General features: G+C 35.3%; 1 protein-coding gene across 5 annotated transcripts in view; it reads left to right on the top strand.

Moving 5' to 3' along the window:
- LOC141460024 (atrial natriuretic peptide receptor 1) overlaps positions 1-16,845 on the top strand; it is a 716,933-nt gene that overhangs the window by 397,273 nt on the left and 302,815 nt on the right. For all 5 annotated transcript variants that reach the window (XM_074139630.1, XM_074139629.1, XM_074139631.1 and 2 more), the window contains 3 exons: positions 7,475-7,613; positions 16,149-16,335; positions 16,447-16,538. In XM_074139630.1, coding sequence (XP_073995731.1) covers positions 7,475-7,613; positions 16,149-16,335; positions 16,447-16,538 — 418 coding nt within the window. The remainder of the gene's footprint in view (positions 1-7,474; positions 7,614-16,148; positions 16,336-16,446; positions 16,539-16,845) is intronic.

The raw sequence follows: 16,845 nt of genomic DNA, 5'->3' as shown, positions 1-16,845 counted from the left end.
GATCGTCTCATAACCTTCTTCAAAATTTAGTCTTCTAAGTAAGACTTCTATTCAAAGTAACTTGAGTAGGTTATTCAGAATGCCAGCTCATGTGTTAACATTAAAACGATAATTAAACCTCGACAAATCCAAATAGAGCTGGGAATTACCCACGTTTAAAGAAATTTACAGTCATCAATTAGATTTTTTGGAATTACTGTAGAAGCTGGACTATACCATCGATTCAGGCAGAAAATATAGTTCGACATCGACTAAATCCACGCAAAGTTGCACAAATTACAAAACCTAAAATCAGCGATAGACTTATCCAAATATTCTATCCTAATAAATTAACTATAATTTTTATTTTTATAAATTATTGTAGCAGAAATAATTATGTGAAATATTGTTGATCATGGTGGGATGTCCCTCAATTTTAGATACGACTTACGATTGTAAAACTATTGCCGATAACTGTGATGACATTCTAAGCAAATGGGCTAATCACTTACAAAGTAAAGACATTGAAAGGATGCTTAATTCGAGATATAATAACAGTTATAGATTGATGGCTTCATTTATTGATGGCGAACAATACCTTAAATACAATTGCAATCTCAAATATATTAGAATTGTCGCCCAATTAAGATTGTCAAATAAAACTCTTGTAAGATTGTATATTGATGGGAAGTCTCACATAATTAATGCGGAGGAAATATGTGAAATGTGTAATTGTAATGAATATGAGTCCCTTTCACATGTACTTTTTAGATGCCCGTATTATAGATTATCTAGAGACCAATTCCTACAAACATACATTGATAAAAATATCAGCGAGGAAGAAAATTCAGTAAATTTATTAATTATTAATGATTTGAACAAACTGAAATCTATAGCGTTCTTTATGCTGGCTGTTATTAAAAGAAGAGATTTTGCGTTAAATTTATTTTAAGTTATTTTATCTTACTTAATTTATGTTTCCTTAAAATGTTTACTTTAATTTATATGGAGCTATTTATTTATTAACTTGCTTATCTTTAATTAATTTGTTTTCAAAAGGAGTTTATTATTTAACTAACTATTCTCATTTTCATTTATTTCTTTTATTTGTAATGATGTACGAAGCTGACTCTCTGTGATATGTAATATTGCATAAATACAGTACGTATTATTATTGTTATTGTTATTGTTAATCATTTAAAAAGATTTTTTATTAGGTTCTATTTATTGTAACTTTTCTTTTTTATCTTCAGATAATTATTAAACTGTAATTTAACAATAATTGTTTAAAAATTTCTTAAAGTTCTAAATATTATAGTCGTATTTTTCTCAGAGTCACTTTCCCAAATATAATGCTGGCGTAACACATCTGCCACTCCTTTTAGATATGAAACTTTCGTAAATATAGAACATCCGTTCGTTGTGGTGAGTTAAGATAGTTTTGATAGTACTATGGACAAAGTGAGGAATAGTGATGGTACAAAAATCTATCTTTACTTGAAAAGTAATTTACATAAACAAAATTTAGCCTAATGTTTTTGACGTTTTATATTCATTTACAATGGATTTAACTTTTCCGTCTTGATGGTAAAAGCAAGGAATATATTAGATTTCTTCAATGTATCTTGTATAATAAGATCTTTTGTACAGAGCATGGCATAATTTCAGAAATACTGGAAGTCAACGGATGACTTTTCTTCTTCGCAAGTCCAGCATCAAATTTTTGAAAAGAAGCTTTTACTGCTTCTTCACTTATTCTAATACCGGTAGAAGGTTAAAACTTAAACTGACATTCCTAAATATCTTTATGAATGTAATGTACGAGTATGAATATTGTGAATGAAGATAAATCTATATATTTCTTCATATATTTTCAGGAGAATAGATTTGTTTAAGAATATAAGAATTGTTGTTAGTTACAATCGTTCTGCTAGATTTAGATTAGAAAACAGGACGAGACCTATGCACCACGGCACCGCAGCCACAAGAGGCTTACTGTGCCTTCCCCTTTAGGTCTAATAGATGAAACCTCCCCTTCTAAAAAAGGTTGAGGACTTTCCCTATCAGTTCCTTCTGCGCTACAATCTCCTTTGGCCTTAAAGTTCCAAAGATATCGTGACACAGTCTCTCGATTGCAACGCAGGTGAGAGGCCGTTTCCTCCTCTTTCTGGCCGCAGTCTACTTCCTGAACCTACCGTGCCCTGTGAAAAGGCCTGTAACCAGAGTAATCTGATTGCAGCCCAAGCCCATAGTCTTTTCGGTTTGGTTCTTTGTTTACATAGCAAGGGCATGACACTCTTGCTGTGTTTTACGCCAGGAAGCATCACCAAGTTCTTTTCATGTTCTCTCCAGATCCAATCTCTGAGAGCCGCACGAACTGCACCAAGGGTGCAGTCCCCAGGACTGGTTTCGGGCCAATGAAAGAAGTACTAGCTCCATTCCTGGCCAGTTGATCTGCTAATTCATTCCTCTTGATCCCCACATGGCCCGGCACCCACTCAAGTCGAACTTTATTCTTTATTGTACTGAGCCAGTTGTTCTAGGGCCTTTCTACATTCCCAAACCAGGAAAGAGGTAGTTCTGAAGGAAGAGAGGAGGGCCTTCAGTGCTGCTTGACTGTCCGAAAAAATGCAAATCTCCCTATTTCTAAGATTCATTCGCAGATTTTCCTCAGCGCAAGTTTTAATAGCGAACACCTCGGTCTGAAAGACGGTGGCGTATCTCCCATGAGCTCTCTCAATGAGTATCTCAGGTTTAACTCCATACACTCCAGCTCCGGTCCCATCGTTCTGCTAACTGTGTGATCGAACTAGAAACACGCACAGTTTACTGAGATAAGAAAAAGAAATCCCTTTTTGAGGAGAGAGAACTTTTGTCAATGCTACCAGGACTGCAGAAATCTTGACAGTCAAAGAAGTAACTCTTATCGCTTTGATAATGAATGTTTACAATAGAAGCAAATCTATCAGGTAGAACACTGTAAAATTGTGATTTAGTTCAAGAAGTAATTTATTGTATAAAACATTATTCTCTTTTTTAAAAGTCCATTTCATACTTCACAATTAAATTGTAAATCTAAAAATTTGTAACATTGGCTAACATTTTTTTAAAACTAAAGAATGTTAAATAACGTAAAAATGGGAAAAGTGTGACGTTAAATTGCCAGGATCTAATGTTGAACCATTGAAAGGTATTGTGTGTAAAACGACCCCACTGGTAATATAAGTAATGTTCCTTTACTTTTACTACCTGTTTTAATGTGAACTTACTGCGCCTGCAGCTACCAGATCTAGATGCCACAAAACTCTGAGGTTTTATTACTTTATACAACATTTATTAGAATGTGTTTATTTTTTATTTTTTTAATAAATTTTTAAACTAAAATATTCTATTCTTGTTCATTGTTTTTGAAAGAATATTTTAGTTTATATCAACATTAATTTTCATTGCTATTTGATGTTCCTAATATTGATATTTGACGTTGGAAACTGCCATGAAAACTTCTTATTTTCTAATCCATATGATTTCCCTCTCTTCTGAATCTTGGGCAACTTAATTTTCACATTATCGTCATTAATTTTTATTTTATTTTTCTTTATTATTTATTTATTTATCTTATTTTAGAACTTCCAAGCACGCCATTGACTTAATCTCCAGCGAATGAATAAAATTTCAGAGGTTTTTCCATCCTGCAGTTTTACGTACTTTTTCTTGGGCTTAAGAGAAGGACCCGAGCTTCAGCTAGTGTACTTTTCTCCTTCGTTATTTTTTTATTATTTTTTTTGCCAGATATTCTTACAGTTTAGTAATTCCAAATCTTCCTCGATATCCTGCAATCATTTCAGTTGAGAACTACACTGTACATTTTCCCCATCAGATTTTTACTAATAATGTCCTTTTTTTGGCATCTCTAAGCTCTCTCTCGTTTATCCATAGCGATTAATTTTTAAATGACTTCACGATATCCGGTTCACTAAATAGGTCAGCCATTATTTCTCGGTTCTTCAAAGTTTTATTGACATCCTGCTATCTGTAATGTCCAAAAATTTTTCCTATCTCCATACTTTCCCACTTGCTTGACGACTGAAGACAATTCAATTGACAGCCAACCGTAAATAATACGATTGACCGCAATATTTATACCGCGGATTCTAACTTTTACTGCTAGGAGGCACTTATTTCCCAAAAACTTGTTAAACCGGCCGGAAATAATATACTCTTCTAAATAATATGATTATTTTTATTATCAGAGGCTTAAACCGTTCTTAAATATTTAAAATGCTGTGCACCTATAAAGCATTACACCGGAATATTCTCTCTATGACGTGACCATAACCTTTTTTTTTATTGTTTATTTTTTCCAAATCCACGTTAACTCATTCTGCACTCTTGCGAATACATCCTCATCATCTTTTGCATCCTTACCACTTGATAATAATCTCCCAATTACCATTTTCTGGATAATATTGGTGACACTGGGTCCCTCCAGCTCAAGGCCACATTGATTTGGAACTTAGTTGAAAAATCAGCATTTTAACACTTCATGTTACCAATTTGCTCAAAGTAGCAAAATTTCTTATTCCAAATTGAGAATATTTCAAACTTTAAAAAAAAAAAAAAAAAAAATTCTAATTAATACTTTGAATAACCTAGCGCAATTATTTTTCGTTAATTCACTAAATAGAGTTGTTAAAACGCTGTTGTGCATATTTAAGAAGGCTGTAATTTTATCTTGTGTTTCGTTATATTTTACGAGTTTTTTACGTAGTCATGATAATTGCTATATTAGTGATGTTATTCGCCCGTCTCTCTAACCTTAATATCCTCCATTTTATATAATGCTGTGGCGCCATCCAATTAGAATTAGTTTTCTTTTTTTAGTTAATTTATTTTCACACAATCACTTCAATTATCAAGGAAAAAGGTATGACGAGAATAAAAATAAAGATTAAGCTTTAGTCCTATAATTGAATGCAGACAATGAGTTTGGGGAGTCGCTAAATTCTGATTTCCATCTCTTTTGTTCCTTCTTCAAATGTACTCCTCGGATCTTTCTAACTGTTATATCTTCTTTTTATTAAAAAGATTTTTATTCGATCATTAGATAATTAGTTTGTTTATTTTATTTCTACCATTTTCTTGCAGAAGACTCTATCAACCTTTTCATCAGGTCATTTCGATAAATTTTCAATCTAACATGGTGTTAATTAGTAGTTTAGACTTGTATTGAACCCTGGAGTTGTTAACTCCTCCTAAGTACTTTATTTGTCTTTCAAGGAACAACATCAAGCTCAAGAAACGATTGCCTAATGTAAACGTTATCCATGATATGGTGATGGATGACAGAAGAGTGAAGGTGCGTGAGATTGCTAGTGCTGTGGGCATCTCGAATGAACGGGTACATAATATTTTGCATCAACATTTGGACATGACAAAGCTATCCGCAAGATGGGTGCCGCGATTGCTCACGCTTGAACAAAAACGAAATCGTGTGAAGTGTTGCAAGGACGGTTTACAGCTGTTCCAGAAGAATCCGCAGGACTTTATGCGTCGTTTCGTCACTGTGGATGAAACATGGATATATCACTACACTCCTGAGACCAAAGAACAATCTAAACAATGTGTTACCAAGGGGGAATCTGCGCCAAAAAAGGCGAAGACCGTTCCATCGGCCGGAAAGATTATGGCGACTGTCTTTTGGGATTCGCAAGGAATAATCCTCATCGATTATCTGGAAAAGGGTAAAACTACTACAGGTGCATATTATTCATCGTTATTGGACCGTTTGAAAACCGAGCTGCAAGAAAAACGCCCACGATTGGCCCACAAAAAAGTTCTTTTCCATCACGACAACGCACCAGCTCACACCTCAGCAGTTGTGGTCGCAAAATTAATGGAAATAGGGTTCCAACTCGTTTCACATCCCCCCTATTCTCCAGACTTGGCTCCCTCGGACTACTATTTGTTCCCCAATATGAAGAAATGGCTGGCGGGAAAAAGATTTTATTCAAACGAGGAGGTGATTGCAGAAACGAATGGCTATTTTTCAGACTTGGACAAATCCTATTATTCGGAAGGGATCAAAAAACTAGAGCAGCGTTGGACGAAGTGTATAAGCCTAAAAGGAGACTATGTTGAAAAATAAAAAAGGTTTACCCCCAAAAATTAAGTAGTTTTTATTTTTGCACGGACTTTTCAAACGACCCTCGTATTAACGTGGTTTGGTTAAACTGACTGGCTAGATCTATTTTTATTCCATGTAAAAGTGTACTTAGCTGCACAACTATCAAAATTTCAAAGACACCTCAAAAAATCCCTTTTTTTCAACCCTTAAGTACGGTTTAAAGGAATTTTTTTTAGGCATAGCCTTATACTAGTTAACGAAAAAATGAGGTTGCTTTTTATAGTCACAGAGATTTGTTCAAAAGTTCCTATTTTTCAGCTATTTTTAGCTTTTTACCATTCTTTTTAAAAAATAAAATTTTCTACAAAACGATACCTTGACTATAGATTTTTATTGGTATTCTAAAAACACAAAAAAATGTTTCTTCTAGCACAAATTTAAAATTTGTTTAAAAGAAAATATAATTTCAAATTAAAGACGTTTTCTTTTTTTTTTCTTTTAAATGCAGACAAACATTGCGTTATGAAGAGCGTTAATACTTTTTTTGCCACAAATAAGACAAAAAAAAAATATTAACATATGTTAATATGATCCAAAGAGGGTTTGAATAACCTGTATTGAATAATAATATATTATTCGTAGAGGTATTAAATAGTCTCTATATCTTTAGATATGAATAGAAAGCGTACCAAGATTTCATATTCCTCCTTATCGACTGAGTGTCGGACGATACAAGAGAAGATAATATGGAATCAATTTCCGCTTGAGACTCCACCAAAACCTTACAAACAGGTAATTGGAATATCAGCCATCCCGACGTGAACAGAAAACGTTCAAGTAAAAACGAAACACAAGTATCAAGGGAGCCGCTAATGGCCAAAGAAGTCGAAAATTTTATATTATTTAATTCTTGGTTAAAAGCACAAAAAAAATTGATGACGTGATGGAAATTTAAGTGATCCTAGTAAATGTGGATATTGTGAATGGAGCGCTGATGAGCAATAACATTAAGTGAATCCTTGTATTTCATTTAAGATTATGTATAGCTTCCAATTGATTACCTCAATGTTACCACTATCATTAGACGTTAAACTCTCGCTTAAAGAGTTTTCTACACTCTTTTGAAGAAAATATCTCTATTGAGACTATTGTAAAGAGTCTTCATTGAAGATAATCTCACAAGATAACAAATAAATGGGTTTCTAAAGACAACAACTAGTTATCTGATTTCCCCAAATGAAGATGCCTTTTCTAAATTGTGTACAAAAAAACTCCTTGGTTTTTCGACAATATTTACTTTTTCTTTCCTATTGGTGATTTCTATCTTTACTATTTGATTTATTTAATGCATTTATTTGATCTTTTTTCCAGCACACTGACGCGCACGCCTTGGCACGTGCCAAACGATACAGAAGAACGAAACAATCGAGCAAAAAAAGCGTATACAGCATTGTTGACAATCACGGCAAAAACTCCGGATTCTCCAGCGTATTTGAACTTTTCTAATGAGGTTTGCAAATTATTACTCATATTATTATTTTTTTAGTAGATGTAAACTCTCTTTTCAGAATGGTTTTATTCCTTTAGACTTATCTTTAGTGCGTGTGTAATTACTTAATATCATAAATTTAGGGGATCTTTATCCTGTTTCTTGTTGCAAAATAAGTGATTTAATTATATGGATTCAGTACTAAAATCAGTATATACGAATCATTTATAAAGTTTGTTGATAGACAATTGGTTGGACTTATTTTGTCACTGGTTATAACCACACTAAGTAACTCAACCGGGAAAACAACTATGTATTTGTTAGCATTATATGAGAGATGGTGAATTTTTAGCGAGTTGAGACTGTTAGAATGTCTGAAACTAATTCAGCTCCTTTTCCACCATAGTATTAGTAACTTTAATTATTATCATTATAAAGCTGGACAAAATTAAAAAGCTTGAAGCCCATGTAAAGTTGCCTGCATCTCAAAAGGTGTGGCTATTAAATAACGAGACTATTGCTGTAAAACATTTTATTTTAAATTTATACATATTTAGTTATTATCACCTTCAATATACACCCCTCCCCTATCCCTACAACGCTCCATGCGAATTTACCATTGTTCGAAACAGTGCTGGAAGTCTTTTTCTGTCAGCTCCTGCATGACGCGTGACGCTTTTTCTTTTAACAGCTTCAACTGGACTGAAATCTTGTTCTTAATAATGCAGATTGGTCTTTGGGGAACAGACAAACGTCATATGGGGCCAGGTCAGGCGAATAAGGCCGGATGGCCTAAAACTGGGATGTTGTTCTTGGCTAGAAACGTCTAGTGACAGACAATGCGGTATGAGCAGGCGCGTTGTCTTGATGGAGAACCCCGTGACTTGTTCTCCCACAAATCGGGTTGTTTTTTCCTTACTCTTTCACGGAGTTAAGCAAGTACCTCACGGTAGTAATGTTGATTAATTATAATCGATATTTTCATCCGTTTTGGACGTGGAAGGGCGACCCGGGCGGTCATCATCTCCGACATCCTCTCGGCCATCTTGGAAACGCTTGAACCAATCAAAAACTCGCGCAAGTGATAAACATTCATCGCCATAATCTTCTTTTAATAAAAGATAAGTTTCAGTACACAGTTTTACCAAGTTTCATGTGAAATTTCAGGACAATTCGTTGCTCTACTACATGTGTAGTATCATGTTATCGGCAAAACGAAACTAACACCTCTTACACAAATGACGGTTCCGGTCAGACAGGATTTCTCTACAGGCACGTGAGACGCTGCAATCGAAAGAGAAGGCTTTACGCTGCACAGCTGTCGATCGTTGGGATTTGGCGCTTGCGTAGTTCTTCTATAACAGCATCAGTCTCGTTATTTAATAGCCACACCTCGTACTTGCCAGCTTGGAAACCTATTTTATATCAAAACATGTTAATAATGTACATATTTGATTTTAATTGGATAGAAAAATTAGAATCGAATAAGTTGGAGTTTAGATAAATTCACTTCTTTAAGGATGTAACTTTTAGACTGCTACAATAGAATGGTTTTAGTTGTAGCTAACGATATCGTGCTCTTATCCCGAAGCCTTGACAAGTTTAATTGCACTATATGGTCTTCACAGAGGTTAAATATCCTCGTGACAAGAGAAGATTATGTTGTCCATTCTCTAGACTTGATTACTGCCTCCAAAATAAACTTAAGAGGATTTACTTTTCCATTGTTTTCAATGCTTTGCGTTCTTTTTTGTATTTATTTATAATTATTGTTATTGCCATGGACTCTGTTTTCTGTTTATGTTCTCTTAACTGGTGAGAAGGAGTAATTGTTGTTGTTTGTTCTTTTTAAAGTATTAATTCTTTAGACTAATCTGAGAAGAGCCGCCTCTGGAGAGATTGAAAATTCGAAACTGTTTGGACTAGGAATCTCGAAGCGTGCTAACATTATTAAAAATCAACGAATGGTAATTTTAGTTTTAAAAAGCTGAAACTTCTTTTTACTAATTTTCAAAAGGTCTTAAGCTAGGATGTCCGTTACTTCCGCGATACGCGTAAGATCTGTAGCGAATTAATGGGTGAGTAAGTAACAAAAATTTAGTTGCTTTCGAGTCTTTGAAAGCAATAACCTCCTAGTTAAGAGTTCAAAAGTAATTACATTTATCAAATACTTAATTAAAATTATATATATGTAAATTGGAAACCGTCCAGGTAAGGTATTAACCATGAATACACCGTATGAGCTAGGCTTGCTGGTGTCTTGTGTGTAAACCTGAAGATTTGAAGGGTAAAGTCAGGCGAGTGGTTTCTAAAGGAGGCAATATGAGGCAGTGCTAGATGTAATGACAGAGAAAGTAATGCAACGATAGGGGCTGGCTCGGGAAGTTTGGGCGACAAATTAATTGAACTACAGTTTACCCTGCCTAGGTTTGCTGTTTAGTCAGTCAGCGAGAGGAAGGTAAATTTACAGTTGGCGAGAGAGAATGATGGAGCAAAGAGAAGCGAGAGAAGAGAGCAATCCATCCGTCCAATAGCAGCAGCCGCTCATACACTTCTCACAAACACACGCTAACCACAGCCTACATTATGGATATCCCATAGTCGCTACTCACAAACATCGTTTGTGATCATTGAGGCAAAAGCGGCCCTTGTTACCCTAACCTGCCTTGTTAGAGGTGTCAAACCTGAACCTCCCTAAAATTATACACTTTTACCATCATCTCGTACAGTGAATGATCTCTTTCGTTGACAGCTTCCATTAATATTTCATCTAAAAACGCTTAGCCCTTTCTAGTATATATCAATTTTAATTTTATTCTTTTAACAAAAATAAATAAAGAACAAAAACCTTTTATCATAAAAGTCATTGCTATTCTTTTCTTTCACAATATGGAAGAGGACATTTTGACGTACACAAATTAAATTATTTACTTTTGTTTCAAACTTTTATTGTGTGAAGTTATGTTGAAAACGAAACGCTGTTGTTTTTAGTAATATATCTCTTTTTTATTTTGAAGTTAGTTGATTTTGGATTTGCTAAGTTAACAGAGTCAGTCGGGTAGTAAAAAGCAGGCGTTTAGTCTATTGGCGTTTGCAAATGAAGCAGCTGAAAGAAAAAAGAAGATTGGACTAAGTTTCTGGAGCAAATAACCAGAATTTGTCCCTAAAAAATGTCTTAGAGCTACGTGGTATCTCATTAATAGTAAACAGGGTAAAGTCGGGTGAGATGGCCAATCGGGTGAGATGGCCAACAGCCGAAATTTAACCGAAATGTCGTCCGACGGCGCTGCGTAACCTCTGAAGTGATGAACCTTCATGTCTGACTACAGTGAGTTTATTTTGGTCTGCGTCGAAGCGTTATTAATTAACTAAGAGAATAAAAACATTATCGTCTCAACAAAAAATTTTATGATAGTTACATACTGCGTGCTGCAGCGAATGTATACGAGGGTCGTTTGAAAAGTCCGTGCAAAGTCAAAGAGATAGCAGTACTTGCGCGTATCGAGGTTATGTTTAGTTAGTAGCATCACTTGGAAGAACACACACCAAGTTTCAGCCAGATCGGTCTATTTCTTTGTGTTTGGCATTCGTTTGAATTGAGGAAGTCGAGTGATTTTCAAAAAATGGACGAAAAAGAATTTCGTGTGTTGATTAAACACTACTTTATGAAAGGCAAAACGCCTCAGGAGACTAAAGAGAAGCTTGATAAACATTATGGTGACTCTGCACCTTCGATTAGAACAGTTTATAAGTGGTTTCCAAATTTTCGGAGTGGCCATATGGGCACAAGTGACGCTGAACGTTCTGGACGCCCTGTTGAGGTTACTACTCCAGAAATCATTGATAAAATCCATGATATGGTGATGGATGACAGAAGAGTGAAGGTGCGTGAGATTGCTAGTGCTGCGGGCATCTCGAATGAACGGGTACATAATATTTTGCATCAACATTTGGACATGACAAAGCTATCCGCAAGATGGGTGCCGCGATTGCTCACGCTTGACCAAAAACGAAATCGTGTAAGGACGGTTTGCAGCTGTTCCAGAAGAATCCGCAGGACTTTAAGCGTCGTTTCGTCACTGTGGATGAAACATTGATACATCACTACACTCCTGAGACCAAAGTACAATCTAAACAATGGGTTACCAAGGGGGAATCTGCGCCAAAAATGGCGAAGACCGTTCCTTCGGCCGGAACGACTGCCTTTTGGGATTCGCAAGGAATAATCCTCATCGACTATCTGGAAAAGGGTAAAACTATTACAGGTGCATATTATTCATCGTTATTGGACCGTTTGAAAACCGAGCTGCAAGAAAAACGGCCACGATTGGCCCACAAAAAAGTCCTTTTCCATCACGACAACGCACCAGCTCACACCTCAGCAGTTGTGGTCGCAAAATTAATGGAAATAGGGTTCCAACTCGTTTCACATCCCCCCTATTCTCCAGACTTGGCTCCCTCGGACTACTATTTGTTCCCCAATATGAAGAAATGGCTGGCGGGAAAAAGATTTTATTCAAACGAGGAGGTGATTTGCAGAAACGAATGGCTATTTTTCAGACTTGGACGAATCCTATTATTCGGTAGGGATCAACAAACTAGAGCAGCGTTGGACGAAGTGTATAAGCCTAAAAGGAGACTATGTTGAAAAATAAAAAAGGTTTACCCCTAAAAATTAAGTAGTTTTTATTTTTGCACGGACTTTTCAAACGACCCTCGTATGTCGAAATTTTAGTGTTGTTTTTTACATATTAGGAAAGTACAGTATACATTAATGAATCCTAACTTCTAAAACTGTCAAAAATTACGCGTTGAGTTATGTTTATCATGTTGGCCATCTCTCTCTAGCATTCGGGACAGATGGCCATCAAACAGTAGGGATAGATGGCCAATTATTTTTACTTTTTTTCTGTTATAGTTTGGCTCAGTTTCCAATTTACTGCAGAAAAATGCCAACTCAGCATAAAAGACAGAACACTAACCGCCGGAAATTATACTGAAGAAAAATTTGAGATCGTATTAACCCCACACCCAAACTGTCGTCTCTGCAAGAAAACGAGCCAAGTCTGTTGCCACTTTATTAACTTCACTCGAGCACATTGCTGTTGTGAAAAACAGAGTTGCAAAGAAATCAAAACCAACAAGAAATACCATCCCCAAAGAGACAATTCTGAAAAAAAGGATTGCCCAAAAAATAAAACGCTCTCCTACCCCAAGTTCCTATGGGACAGGAATCGAATTTGAAGAGGAAAGTGATGACGTTTTAGAAATCGATGAAACTGAATGTACAGGATATGGGGAAAGCTACAACAAGACCAGAAGAAAAAGATTGGTTGGAATGCATAATATGCCGGAAGTGGTTCCACGAAAATTGCTCTTCTTTTGCATACGCTTGCCAAAATTGTTGTAAAAGCGCATTTAAAAAGAAGGATAATAAGTAAATATTAAGTAACCATTCATTTCTTTCTGCTATTTTTACGTTTTACTAGCGCAATTTCATTTACAATATGTGGCCATCTCTCCCAACCCAGTGGGGATAGATGGCCAATTGCTATTTTTTTTTTTGTAAGAACAAAAAAATGTTTCCCTTAGCATTTTTTCTGAAATTTTTTCCTTATCTTATGTTTGTGAGCGTATGAGGTTACCAAAAATAATAATAAAGTAAGCCTAGCCCTTACCAAAAATTTGCAGGCACCCTCCAAATAAAATGGTGGCCATCTCACCCTACTTTACCCTACATAACATCGGCATCGCTGCTTCTCCTTATTTCTGCGAGTGGTTATGAATGTTTTTTTGAGTATTTAGCACCTCACTAAACCCTCACTCTAGTGGGGACAGGTTCAGAGAGGTCTTCTTCTATGGCTGCTTCCAATGTAGTTGATGAGCCCTATCATTCCCTCTAAGTCCACACCTACGCCTAAACCTCTGAAAGTCACTTACCGCTTCAAAGTCTGAAGCCTTAACTTTGCACGTCATTCTCCATCAGCTCCTATAGACAGTACTGCTGCGCACTTGTATTCATTCTTCAGCAGAGTTTCCTTTTAGCCGCCTTCTACCGATAGGTAGGGAATACTATAGTAGGTTTGATTCTCTCCTGGGTCTCAATTTGGTCGGTATCACTTAAACCAACATGAACGCGTTAATAATGTATACGACAATCTCTTTCACACTGTAAGAAGTAATGATTTTTGGGGAATGAATTTCTTTCTTTGGCATTGGCTTCCGCCATGCAGCCAGCATCGTCTAGGTGCTTATAACTAGAATATCACTCACTCTCCATTCTTACTTATAAATACATTCGCTTCACTCATTCAACCCTCTACTATATACATCTACTTACAACTAATGGATGGATCAGTACTCTATATTCCTGCCATCCTTATAGCTTAACCGAAATTAAAATCACGTAATCCTTCTGTAATCATTTTCTTGCATTCATTCTAATCGGCTATAACTTTTAAATACATTCATATTTCATTGCTAGCTCTGCTATAGACTTAAGCACATATATGTTGGTGGAGAATATTATGTCTTCGTAGCGAAATGGTGCATCTAAATACCTGTATATGTCGTCAAACATTCGTTTCCTTTCTACCACATAACGTGGACATATCATTATTATATGTGTGAAATCCTCCTCCTCATTACAATCCAGGCAAGGAGGAGAGAGGACCTTTTCTTGATCCTGTGTAGATACGATCCGCACACAGCGTGGTTCACTCTCAGCCTGCTTATTGTCGTAACAACCCATTTATTAGTGACAGTTCCCCCTAAAACCATGGTTGTCTAGGTAACTGATCTGCCATAATTTTATAGAATCTCCCTTTATTACCATTATACCTTCTTCAGGGTATTGTAAAATTTGTGGAGTTTAATGTTAACCTACATCATTATAACTGTTGATCAAACTTGGAAAAAAAAGTCTCCTCTTTACTTAGTAGTCATGTAAATCAGATCAAGAAGGACTAAAGCTTGCCAGATTAATACTGTACCTAACAACCTTTATTTTATGATGCGAGGGTTATCAGTTGAAACCCTTAAAAGAATAATCCGAATTCTCTCCAAGAAGAGTGTACTAGTCAGTGGACAACACCTTTTTCTTGTTATGAATTACTAGAACACTATATAGCACATGGTAATTGCAAGAACGTTACAGAATACCAAATGATGATACAGTGGTTTGATTATTATTAACAACACAAAACAAGCTCTTGTACTAGTGGAACAAGCTTTAACTTGTTGACTAGTGGAGCTTAACTTGTTGAATAACTCTTCACGGTCCCTGCTATACGGCCGTCAAGGGAGAAAAGTAACACTGTAGTCGATTGAACAATGCCTGTCACACGCACAATCCCTTGAAATACAAGCTTCAGTGAGCTTGTTATATAATACATTAAATCTGAAGTTAAATAGGATTATATATTATATGAATGTCATTTACAGAAATATTAATTTCCATTATGTTGAACAACTGAAAGGAAATGGCAGCTGACATTAATTGAAGAGGAGGAGTACAGGTTGGCGCTGATTAATTTACTCTCGGTAGCGATTTAAATGAAGTTTAAAACTTCAAACTTGTTTATGAAAGTTGAGAAAATTTCTATAATAATCTTATTACGTGTTTTATATTTTCCCTTCTCAAATAACGCGAGTAATGCAGCGTAAATAAATGTCGGTAACACAACTATTTCAATAGTCTAAGGCAGCTTTTCCCAACCTTTTTTGGCTCGCATACCACTTGGTATTGCATCATCACTTCGTAAAAATGTTTGTATTTCGTGAAATTTGTTATTCCTAGTGTGTTATTTTGCTATTATTATTACCTCTATTTGTATAGTGATACAATGTTACAATGGAGTTCAAGTTCATGTTCACCTCATAAACTTTGTAAGATCTTAGTTTTAAAACTTTTTTTAAATAATTAAAAATTGCGTACATATTTTTCTATTCAAAACTAAGTTCTTCTTTAGGATTATTATTATTATTATTTTTTTTTTATGATTTAAGGCGCATCAACATCCAAGGTTATTGGCGCCCTGAGCTTTTTTCAGTGCACTGCCGGCCTCCGGACAGTGTTCTCTCGTTGCAGACAACACTGTCTATCACCGGACAGTGAGCTGTAAGAAGCTCCTAGGAAGAGAAAATCTAAGGGTCAGCAGCTGGATTCGAACCCGGGACCTCCGCGTGGGAGTCCAGTATGCTAACCTCGTAGTATTTAGGATTATTATATTTGTATATGGAGTGGGATTTTAAAACTTTCTTATACTTGGCAGCTGATAAACAATTAATGTTTCCGGCTTGTTCTTATTAAACATTAAACAATGATCTTTGGGTTTGATTGTATAAATTACATTAGTGATTTTAAATTTAATAACTTAAGGGCCACCCAATCTTATTTCAAAAAGAATTCTTATAACTTGAAAAGAAATGAATTTAACTAAATATTGTTGACAGTTTTGTTATTATGCAAATATTCAGCAATAAAAGTAAGAAAAGAAAGATATATTTTTAAATTTATTGATTTTTTGTCTTATAATTTTTTTGTTTGACTTTCAGATAAAAGCTTTAGCAAAAGAATCCCATAATTTCACATTTGGCCCAGATCCTGTTTCAACCTTCGTCACAGCTTTCTACGATGCAGTCTTATTATACGCGCATGCTTTAAATGAAACTTTAGCTTTCGGTCATAATGCATCCATTGGTGAGGAAATTACTAGAAGAATGTGGAATCGGACTTTAGAAGGTATATTATTAGTAATAATTATTAAAAAATTAATAATTATAATGAGAAATTTTTCATTAATTATCTGTTTGATTTTATTCTTTCCATACTGGATGAAATCTAAATTTACAGGAATAGCTGGCCCGTTCACTGTGGACGCAAACGGTGATCGGATTACAGACTATTCGCTGATGGATATGGATCCAGAGACTAATACCTTCAAGGTAAATGTTCTTTTCTTTTTTCTTTTTGTTAAAAAATTAAAAGATTCAATATCCGTTCATGTTGTTATTTCTAGCGAGTGCGTTGCCCAGGAATACCGATATTTGAACAAAATTTATTTCAATTAATGGTATCATTAAAACAAAATTTAATGAGTAACTGAAGAAGATTCTTTAATTAATTTTACTTAAATTATTTTTTTCCCCCGTAACAGGTTGCTTACTTCATTCATTCGTACATCAATAATTCATTTATATTCCTGTCCTAGCTCCCTCAATGCGTTCAGGCTGCCTTCTTCTATCTTCCTTC

Source organism: Rhodnius prolixus, unplaced genomic scaffold (genome assembly GCF_049639745.1).
Source record: "Rhodnius prolixus isolate KJV_2025 unplaced genomic scaffold, Rpr scaffold_6, whole genome shotgun sequence".
Lineage (NCBI taxonomy): Eukaryota > Metazoa > Arthropoda > Insecta > Hemiptera > Reduviidae > Rhodnius > Rhodnius prolixus.
The sequence above is the reverse complement of the archived record's forward strand: the minus strand, read 5'-3'. Positions and strand labels throughout refer to the sequence as shown.